Source organism: Melozone crissalis, unplaced genomic scaffold (assembly GCF_028551555.1).
Source record: "Melozone crissalis strain CALT ecotype California unplaced genomic scaffold, PUWL_Pcris_2 ptg000063l_1, whole genome shotgun sequence".
NCBI classification, from domain to species: domain Eukaryota; kingdom Metazoa; phylum Chordata; class Aves; order Passeriformes; family Passerellidae; genus Melozone; species Melozone crissalis.
The window spans coordinates 3,183,503-3,193,860 of record NW_026535841.1 but is presented as its reverse complement, the minus strand read 5'-3'; the positions used below and the strand labels follow the sequence as shown (position 1 = coordinate 3,193,860).

At 60.1% G+C, this 10,358-nt stretch overlaps 2 protein-coding genes across 2 annotated transcripts; one reads left to right on the top strand and one right to left on the bottom strand.

The window, feature by feature from the left end:
- The first annotated feature begins 2,612 nt into the window (after nt 1-2,612).
- RFC5 (replication factor C subunit 5) lies at nt 2,613-5,455 on the top strand. Its single transcript, XM_054288599.1, has 11 exons — nt 2,613-2,674; nt 2,770-2,834; nt 2,944-3,080; nt 3,390-3,469; nt 3,688-3,761; nt 3,886-4,045; nt 4,125-4,206; nt 4,286-4,415; nt 4,588-4,665; nt 4,745-4,799; nt 4,936-5,455. Exons 1-11 carry the CDS (start codon nt 2,643-2,645, stop codon nt 5,030-5,032), a joined length of 990 nt encoding a protein of 329 aa, XP_054144574.1. The 5' UTR covers nt 2,613-2,642; the 3' UTR covers nt 5,033-5,455.
- Nucleotides 5,456-5,594: 139 nt separating this feature from the next.
- WSB2 (WD repeat and SOCS box containing 2) lies at nt 5,595-10,029 on the bottom strand. Its single transcript, XM_054288598.1, has 9 exons — nt 9,964-10,029; nt 9,697-9,868; nt 8,734-8,969; nt 8,429-8,560; nt 8,046-8,146; nt 7,685-7,857; nt 6,871-6,984; nt 6,416-6,523; nt 5,595-6,231 (listed from the first exon to the last, which is right to left on the bottom strand). Exons 1-9 carry the CDS (start codon nt 9,977-9,979, stop codon nt 6,069-6,071), a joined length of 1,215 nt encoding a protein of 404 aa, XP_054144573.1. The 5' UTR covers nt 9,980-10,029; the 3' UTR covers nt 5,595-6,068.
- Between the last annotated feature and the right edge of the window lie 329 nt (nt 10,030-10,358).

Sequence of the window (10,358 nt, the reverse complement as noted above, 5' to 3'; positions counted from 1 at the left end):
TGACATCCTGCTGGCAAGGGAGAGGGAATGCCCTGGCATGGCCACTCCATCCTGGCACACCAACACCACTGCACCACACCAGGGCTTTCCCACCTAATTCCCCCAAAACTCCCCCATGAGGGTTCATTGCTCCAGCTCGGGGTGAGCTGCTCCACAGGAGCCCTAGGGTATCAGCATTGGGATTTCCTGGTTATTAATATGGCAAAGAACTTCTTCAGCTCCACATGGGGTGGGGGCATCCCTGGGATTTCAGCTCTCAAGGAGCACCTGTTTAATCCTCTGTGGAAGAGCATCTCTGTCCCATCACCTCTGTCTTGTCATCCCTGTCACCATCACCTCTGTCCCTTCAACCTGTCACCATCATCCCTGCCACCATCATCCCTGTCACCATAATCTCTGTCACCATTGTCCCTGTCACCATCATCCCTGTGCCCATTATCCTTGTCCCAATCATCCCTGTCACCATCATCCCTGTCCCTTCAACCCTGTTGCCATCACCTCTGTCCCATAACCTCTGTCATCATCTCTGTCCTATCATCCCTGTCACCATCATCTTTGTCCCTTTAATCCTGTCACCATCATCTCTGTCACCATCACCCCTGTGCCCATTATCCTTGTCCCCATTACCCTTGTCCCCATCATCCCTGTCACCATCATCCCTGTCCCTTCAACCCTGTTGCCATCACCTCTATCCCATCATCTGTGTCCCCATCATCCTTGTCACCATCATCTCTGTCCCCACCATCTTGTCCCATCATCCCTGTCATCATCCCTGTCCCTTTAACCCTGTCACCATAACCTCTGTCCCATCACCTCTGTCCTACCATCCCTGTCCCCATCATCCCTGCCACCATCACCTCTGTCACCATAATCTCTGTCCCTTCAACCCTGTCACTATCATCTCTGTCCTATCATCCTTGTCACCACCTCTGTCACCATCATACCTGCCCCATCATCTGTCTCCTCACCCTCTCCATCACCCTCATTCCTGTCCCCATCACCTCTGTCCCATCATCCCTGTCCCATTATCCCTGTCCCATCATCTCCATCCCATCAGCTCTGTCACCACCTCTGTCCCACCACCTCAGTCCCCTCATCTCCAGCCAGGAGGGAAATCAGAGCCATCCCAGGGGCACACACCCACCAGTTTAACCCCATTAAACAACACCCCAAAGATTTTCCCTGCTCTGGAGCCCGGGATTCATTAATGATGGGGAAAACACCTGGAAAAACCCATTAGGAGGACAAGAGCCTACCCCAGGGGAGGGCAGATGCAGGGGGAGAGCAGCAGCTCTGGATCCAGGAGGTGCAGGAAAATCCCAGCTCCCGGCTGTTCCCAGGTGCCCGGGAAGGACCTGGAGGCTCCGAAGGGAAGGGCCATCTGTCACGGCTGTCACGTGCCCAGGGGGACAGCTGAGGCTGCTGCCCTCACCTCCAGCTCCTGCTTTCCTTTATGGGGCTGCAGGGGAAAAAAAGGGAGAAAAGCCAAGGAAAGCAGCTGCCCTCCAGCAGATTTTTGGGGTTTTATAGGATCCAGCCTGGAGCTCTTGATGTTTTCACTTCCCTTGTCAGTAATAGCATTTTTCTAGGGATTTTTTTGCCTGCCCTGTATCTCTGCTTCCCAATGGATTGCTTCCCATCCTCACTCCACCTGTGTTTTCCAAGCCAGTGCCTCTGACTCCTGCCTGCTTTACTTTCTGGGATGAGAACAGCAGAGGAACATCGCTCCAGCAGCCTGGGCTGATTCTGCCCTCTAAACTCCTTCTCTAAAGGAGGCTCCAGGGCTTTTCCAGAGGCACTGGGAAGCTGCAGGGACAGGGATAAAGGCGTTTTGTGCTGGCAGCCACCTCTGGAGTTTGCTGCTTGCTCCTGTCGCACTGGGAGGATTCCAGATTTCCTCTCCTCAGGTGTCTCTGCACCCAAAGGTGCTCCTCTCATCCCATCAGTTTTCTGAGGGCAGGTGACTGTGCTTTCCCAAAACCTCAATCCAGCAATTCCTGCTGCTGTGTTTCCCCAGGATCGCCAGCACCACCCTGCTCTGGTGAACACCAGCACCATGCTCTTCCCACAATCACAGAAACATGGAATGGCTTGGGTTGGAAGGGACCTCAAAGGTCACCTTGTTCCACACCCTGCCGTGGGCAGGGACAACAGAATGAGGAGATTCTCCCTCTCCATTCAGGTGAGATCCCAGTGGGAACACTGGGGCACAGCACAGGAGGGACCTGGAGCTGCTGGAGAGAGCCCAGAGGGCATGGAGATGCTGCAAGGGCTGGAGCCAGGCTGGGAGAGCTGGGGGTGCTCACCTGGAGAGGAGAAGGCTCCAGGGACACCTCAGAGCCCCTCGCGGGGCCTGAAGGGGCTCCAGGAGAGCTGCAGAGGGACTGGGGACAAGGGATGGAGGACACAGGGAATGGCTCCCAGTGCCAGAGGGCAGGGCTGGATGAGATATTGGGCAGGAATTGGTCCCTGAGAGGGTGGTTAAGGGCTGGGACGGCATTCCCAGCGCAGTGATCCCCGGGATCCCGGGATTCTGCCAGGGCCGGGATTTCCCCGCTCCGCCGGGTCCCGCCCGCCCCCTCAGGCCGGCCCCGCCCCGCAGCTCTCGCGCGCTTGGCGGAGATCTCGCGAGACTTCCCAAGATGGCGCCGGCGGGCAGCGCGAACCTGCCGTGGTACGGCCGGGAGCGGGGGGACACCTGGACACCGGGATAACGCGGCGGGAGCTGCCCCGGGGCTCACTGCCCTCTCCTTTCCTTCCCCGCTGCAGGGTGGAGAAGTACCGTCCGCAGGCGCTGTCCGAGCTGGTGTCTCACCGGGACATCCTCAGCACCGGTAGTTAATCCCGCCCCGCGCGGTGACCCCCCCGCCGGTCCCGGCTGTCCCCCAGCTCCGTTATGCCGGTGTAATCCCGGTGTTATCCCATTATCCCGTTATCCCGCAGTGCAGCGCTTCATCAGCGAGGACCGGCTCCCCCATCTGCTCCTCTATGGGCCGCCCGGTACCGGGAAGACATCCACCATCCTGGCCTGTGCCCGGCAGCTCTACCGGGAGCGGGAGTTCGGCTCCATGGTGCTGGAGGTGAGCGGGAACACGGTGGGGTGGGATTGGGATGGGATCCATGGGATTGGGATGGGATGGGATCTATGGGCTGGGATATGGGATGGGATGGGATGGGATGGGGATGGGATCCATGGGATGGGGTGGGACAAGATCAGATGGGGTGGAATGAAACGAGATGGGACGGGATGGGATGGGATGGGATCCATGGGATCTAAGGCATGGGATGGGTTGGGATGCAGTGTGATCCATGGGATGGGATGGAATTAGACGAGATGGAATGAGATGGAATGGGATGCAGGGATGTGGATCCACACCGTTCCCTTCCAGCTCAACGCCTCAGACGACCGGGGCATTGACATCGTCCGAGGGCCCATCCTGAGCTTTGCCAGCACCAGGACCATCTTTAAGTACGTGGTGGGTCTGTGCTTCCCAAAGCTCCCCATCTCTTTGGCACCCTCCTGCCCTGGCACTTGGATTGGGAAGGGGATTTGGGAGGTCCTGGAGTGGCTGGGAATGTGGCCAGCAAGCAGGGAGGGCGAGGATGCAAGAAGGGCTTCCCAGGAGCCAGGCTGGGAACAAACATCCCAGCTCCCTCTTCTCCAGCACCAAACCCCCCTTTTCCTAGGAAAGGCTTCAAGCTGGTCATCCTGGATGAAGCTGATGCCATGACCCAGGATGCTCAAAACGCTCTGAGGAGAGGTGAGAGAATCCAACACCATGGGAATCCCACACCGTGGGCAGCCATGGCCTCATCCAGCCCTCACAGGGTGGGAATCAGGACAAGGCAGCCCAAGGACCCTCCTCCCCTCCCTCCTTTTGGCAGTGATCGAGAAGTTCACAGAGAACACGCGGTTCTGCCTCATCTGTAACTACCTCTCCAAGATCATTCCCGCCCTGCAGTCCCGCTGCACCCGCTTCCGCTTCGGGCCCCTGACCCCGGAGCTGATGGTGCCGCGGCTCCAGCACGTCATCCAGGAGGAGGGGTGAGCGGGGATCCCCCCTGTGCCCCGTGCCCTGCCTGAGAGGAGCAGCAGGCTGGACTCCCATGGTCTTGTGTTCCAGGGTGGACGTGACCGAGGACGGGATGAAGGCTCTGGTGACCCTCTCGAGCGGGGACATGCGCAGGGCCCTCAATATCTTGCAGGTGGGACTGTGGCTATCAGCCCCTGGCCAGCTGAGCTGGAGGGGCTTCTTCATCCTCCCTGTTCCCTCCTCTTCCTCAGAGCACCTCCATGGCCTTTGGGAAGGTGACAGAGGAGAACGTTTACACCTGCACGGGACATCCCCTCAAGTCTGACATCGCCAACATCCTCGACTGGATGCTGAACCAGGATTTCTCCACGGCCTACCGCAGTATCCTCTACCCTGGGGGTCATTCCCAGCTGGGATAAATCCTGCTCCTCCCCAGGGATCTCTGGGGTGGGTGCTGCTCGCTGGGGAGGCTCTTGGGGTTGCTGGAAACATGAGGAGTGGGATGTGGCTGGGAAACGCCTGGAAGCAAGGCCTTGACTCGCTCTCATCCCAGAAATCATGGAGCTGAAGACGCTGAAGGGCCTGGCCCTGCAGGACATCCTCACTGAGATCCATCTCTTCGTGCACAGAGGTGGGGAAAGGCTCCAGATGATCCTGGAGAGGCCAAACTCCCCCCTTGCCCTTCACTGAGTGTTTCCTTCTCTCCACAGTTGACTTCCCCCCCTCCATCCGCATCCAGCTGCTGATCAAGCTGGCAGACATCGAGTAAGTGTCACTGCCCCACTGTGGGGACTCTGGGGTGGCTCCTGGTGGTCACTGGGCACTGCTGGCACACAGTCCATGGCTGTGGGGGGCACCCACAGTGGTGGAAACACCCAAAGGTGCCCTTGGCCCTCTCCAGGTACCGCCTGGCTGCTGGCACCAGTGAGAAGATCCAGCTGAGCTCCCTCATCGCCGCCTTCCAGGTCACCAGGGACCTGGTGGTGGCTGAAGCCTGATCCTGATGGGCGGACCTGCTGCTGGGTTTGGGAAGGACCATCAGCCCCATGCCTGGAGCTGCTTCCTGCAGCTTCCCAGATCCTTTTTGGAAGCCTTGAGCGCACAGTCAGGGTAAAAAGGTTGTTTTTTAGCATTATTCCCAATGGGAAAATACAGGTGCCTCCAAAGCCCAGCAGGTCGCACTGGTCTTTGATTTTCCCTCCTGAAGGGAGCTGGGGGGTTAGGGGTGCACCAGCTTTCTGTGTTCAGCTGTTCCCAAGGGAAAAACAACATCCTGGTGATGTCTGGAAGAGAATTCCCTCCACAAAGTCTGCCAGCACACAAGGGAACGTGCTGTTGCTCCAGCCACCAGCTAAGCTGGAGGATGGGGACAAACAAAACACTTCTGCATGCTCAGCATGTCTGGGAATTCGGCTGATGGAGTGCCACGCTCCAGCACGGAGAGAAAACAACAGGAATGGGAGCAGGGGGTGGAGTGAAGCCACCTCTTCCCACAGATGGACACCCCTGGCAGCCAGGGCGGTGCCAGGCACTCCCAGGTCACCTGAGCGAGCCAGGAGGGAAATCATGAGGAATCAATTTTTATTTATTGAGACCTGCTCGGGCTTGTCCCACTCCTGCCCACACCAGGAGAGCGGCAGAGCCCACGCTCCCCCAGGATGGAGGGACATTCCCAGGTGGGTGTTTTGGGGGGGGTTCAGCCCCATATTTGTGCAGGTGACAACAGCTCTGCTCCCACAGCAGCTGTTCCACCATCATCCCACACCATTGCACTCAGAAGCAGAAGCACCTGACCCAACCCAGCAGGCAGCAGGGGACAGGGGGACCTGTGTCCCACCCGTGTCCCCTGCAGTGCCACCACATCTCTGTGTGGGATTTTGCTGGGTTTTTGTATTATGACACCAAAAAAAGCCCTCCACAGCCCCAAAACCACGGAGCAGCGACGCTCCTGGCTCACAGCTCGGCGTTCCTGTGGCGCCACCAGCCCAGGCCGAGCCCTGGAGCTCACCTCCATGCTCTGCTCTCCCTGCTGCCTTAAAAAGTCCTGTAAGTGAGGAATTCCTTCAGCTTCCTGGGAATGGGCAGCGCCAGCACCTGGTAGGTTGTGAGGAAGGTGCGCAGGGCTTTGCGGCACAAGTGCTTGAGCGACGACAGGACCCTCGGGGCTGTCCAGAACTGCACGTGGCCATCCCTGGTCCTGCAATGGGATCCAAACAACTCTGAGCTCATGGCAGAGGGGACATGAGGAATTCCAGCTGTCCCCAAATGAGCATGTGTTCCCCAGCCCAGGAAAACTATGCCCAGGGAAGGCCACAATTTGCTGAGCTGCAGGAGGAAGGAGGAACTCTGTGCTTCTCCACCCTCTTCTCCTGTTTACTCACCCCGTGGCAATGAATCCTCCATGTGGGAAGTACATGCAGCACAGACCGTTGGTCACGGGGGCAAAGGCCACTGGAGAGCGCAGCTCCAAGGCCCAGATCCTCAGGAGCCTGTGGAGAAAGGGAGAGGATACAGTGCTGCCAAAATAAAGCCTCTGGGATCACCCAAAGACAGAAAAAAGGATTTGCTTCCCATAGGAGTGTTCCTGGGAGGATTGTCCCCTGCTGAGTGAGTGACATGCTGAGGTGGCACAGCACCCAGGAGGACACAGGACTCAGCTCAGGGTGACAGGGCACTGACCTTGCTACCCCTTGTCACAGCCCAGCCATGGTGTTCCCACAGGCCTGACCTTTCCCCCGATTCCAGGAATTTGTGGGGACCTGGAGCATTTATTCCCCCCCTCCTGAGCTCCAGGTTCATTCTGGTCTCCTCTGGGTCTCCACAGGGGTTCACTCACCTGTCATCTGCCACCGTGGCCAGGTACAGCCCCTCGGGGGAGAAGCAGACGGAGCGCAGGGAGCTGGTGTGGATTTCACTGCTGGAGTCCAGCGTGGAGTGCAACGGGACGTGGCTGTGGGTGGGGACAACATCCCAGTGTCACCTCTGAGCTGCCACCAGCCCCTTCCCCAGCTGAGGCCGGCAGAGCCACCAAACCTGGCAAGCCAGACCCCCATCCTACCTCTGGAAGCAGAGGAGTGGCGATGGCTGTGCTCAGAGGGAAGGGAAAGGGACATCCAGCCCTAAAAACCTCTCTGGCATTGCTCTGTCCTGTCCCACAGTGTCCCCATGGTCCATATCACAGTGTAGACATGGTGGCTGTGCCCATCCAGTGGCAAAAGCCACATCCAGCCCTAAAATCCTCTCTGGCACTGTCTCACAGTGTCCCCATGGTCCATATAACAGTATAGACAAAGTGGCTGTGCCCATCCAGTGGGCAAAGTCACACCCAGCCCTAAAAACCTCCCTGGCATTGCTCTGTCCTGTCCCACAGTGTCCCCATGGTCCATATCACAGTGTAGACAAGGTGGCTGTGCCCATCCAGTGGGGAACTCCACATCCAGCCCTAAAATCCTCCCTGGCATTGCTCTGTCCTGTCCCACAGTGTCCCACACCACAGTGTAGACGTGGTGGCTGTGCCCATCCAGCAGGGAAAGCCACATCCAGTCCTAAAAACCTCCCTGGCATTGCTCTGTGCCCATCCAGCAGGGAAAGCCACATCCAGCCCTAAAAGCCCCCCTGGCATTGCTGTGTCCCCCCCAAGATGGCTGTACCGCAGTGTCCTGAGCTGCTCCCCGGTGTAGGGGTCCCACATGATGACACAGGCGTCGTAGGAGGCGGTGACAAGGAGCGCAGAGTCCGGGGAGAAGTCACAGGACACCACGCTGTTCTGGTGGCCCTTCAGCCTCCGGATGAGGGTGTAGGATCTCATGCTCCACAGCAGGGCCTGTGGGATTTGGGCAGGGCATCAGGCTGGGAGCAGCCCAAGGGTTAAAGCACGTGGGCTCTGCTCACAGCTTCCAGCTCCTGAGGAGCCAGGGCAGCGTGGCCTGGCCCTTCTCCAGGGGGGTTTCTGGGGACACAGAGGGCTGGATTCAGCAGGCACAGGGATGGCTCCCGTCCTGCAGGACTCACCGACTTCTCACCAGCAGCAGAGCAGAGCATGCTGCAGTCTGGGGAGATGGAGCAGCAGTACACCCACTGCACGTGGCCCGACAGCACCTGCACCTGCCGCCCTGGGGACAGCAGAAATGTGTCACCAGAGAAAAAAAGGACTCCTTGGCACTGCTCTCCCTCCCTTTCCCCAGAGGGAATTCACATTGGGCTGGGGATTCCCTGGGTAAATCCCAAAGCAATGCCCTCCTCCATCTCCCAGGTTACACTCTGCTCCCAATCACATGGCTGTCTCCTTCTGCCTTAAATATTGTCCCCAAAGGTCCCCTCCACCACCTTCCCTCCCAAGATGGGTTTCTCCCCCTTCCCTGACCCAGCACAGGGATATCCCTGTACGTTCCTACCATCCCTGCTCAGGTCCCACAAGCGCAAGGTCTTGTCCCGCGAGGCCGACACGAGGATGGGGCTTCCATTGGGAGCAAAGCTCAGGTCCCTGACAACATCCTTGTGTCCCAAGAGGCTGAAGAGGAGGTGCCCTGCAGAGAGGAGCCAGGCTCAGTGCCATTCACCCACGGGGAATGAGGCAGAGCCCCTCGTGCAGCCCTGCTTGGGACAGGGCAGGTATTGGGGAAGGGGGAAGATGGGATCCCCTTCCACAGGGGAACAAGGGGACAGCCAGCCTGAAGCCACGACAGCGAGGGCTGCTCACCTGTCTGCACCTCCCACACCTTGATCTGCCCATCGCTGAGCCCGGTGGCCAGGACCAGGCAGGGAAGCCCCACGGCACAGGCAGGATCTGTGTCCCCATCCTCAGCTGCTGGCCAGGCACTGAAGGCCAGGCCCCACACGATCTGCCCACACTCCAGAGTCTTCTCCTTGGCTGCCCCACGGCTCCAGGTCTCCGCTTTGCCGCCCCGGCTCTTGCGCTCCGAGGTTTTGCAGCCGCTGGAGGGAGGCAGGGATGGGGGGAGTGTTCACCCCGAGACCCCCCAGCTCCAGGCACCCATCTCACCCCACACTGGGCAACCCCTAGGATCAATCCAAGCTGGGGAATGAATGGATGGAGAGCAGCACTGGGAGGACACCGCTGAAACACCCTGGGCTGATACCGCAGTGTGGGCAGCAGGAAAGGAGGAGGGGATTCTACTCCTCTGCCCCACTCAGGTGAGACCCCACCTGCAGAGCTGCCCCAGCCCTGGGGTTCTCAGCATGAGAAGGATGTGGAGCTGATGGAGTGAGACGAGAGGAGGAGATGCTCCAGGGACTGAAGCCAGGCTGGGAGAGCTGGGGGTGCTCACCTGGAGAGGAGAAGGCTCCAGGGACACCTCAGAGCCCCTTGCAGGGCCTGAAGGGGCTCCAGGAGAGCTGGAGAGGGACTGGGGACAAGGGATGGAGGGACAGGACACAGGGAATGGCTCCCAGTGCCAGAGAGCAGGGATGGATGGGATATTGGGAATTGGGAATTGTTCCCTGGCAGGGTGGGCAGGCCCTGGCACAGGGTGCCCAGAGCAGCTGGGGCTGCCCCTGGATCCCTGGCAGTGCCCAAGGCCAGGCTGGATGGAGCTAGGAGCACCCTGGGACAGTGGGAGGCGTCCCTGCCCATGGCAGGGGTAGCACTGGACGAGTTTTAGGGTCCCTTTTAACCCAACCCATTCCATGACTCCGCACTCACAGCTCGGTCTCCCCCAGGGGCCACGGGATCAGTTTGACCACGCAGTGTCCCTGGGACCAGGCGAACCAGGCCCCGTCGGGGGAGAAGGCGACGCTCCAGGTCTCGCAGCTGGATTTCCAATCGTAGCGCTGGGGCCGGCCCGGCTTCAGCTCCGCCAGCAGCACCGGCTCTTCTGCGGCGGGACAGCCCCGTTACCCCCAGAGCCCCCCGTACCCCGGTCACCCTCACAGCCCCAGCCCCCCGTGTCCCCGCCCGGCTCCCGCTCACCTCCGCTCGGCTTCATGGCGGCCCCGCCGCCCGCTCGGCCCCGCCGGGCCCGCCCGGCCCAGGGCGGCGGCGGCGGCGGCGGAAGCGGCGGCGCGGGGAGGGGACCTGGAGCCGCCTCCTCCGGCCCCGCCGCCACCGGCACCGCCCCGCGACCGGCATGGGGCGGGAGAGGGCCTGGAACGGCCTCCGTGAGGGAGAAACGGCGGGAACCGGGCCGGCCCCGAACGCCCGCCGGGCCCGGGGCAGCGACACCCTCAGAGACACACACCGGGACACCTTCTGACAGGGACACCCTCAGTGACACGCAGCGGGACACCTCCCGGCAGGGACACCCTCAGAGACACACACCGGGACACCTTCTGACAGGGACACCTTCAGGGACACACACCGGGACA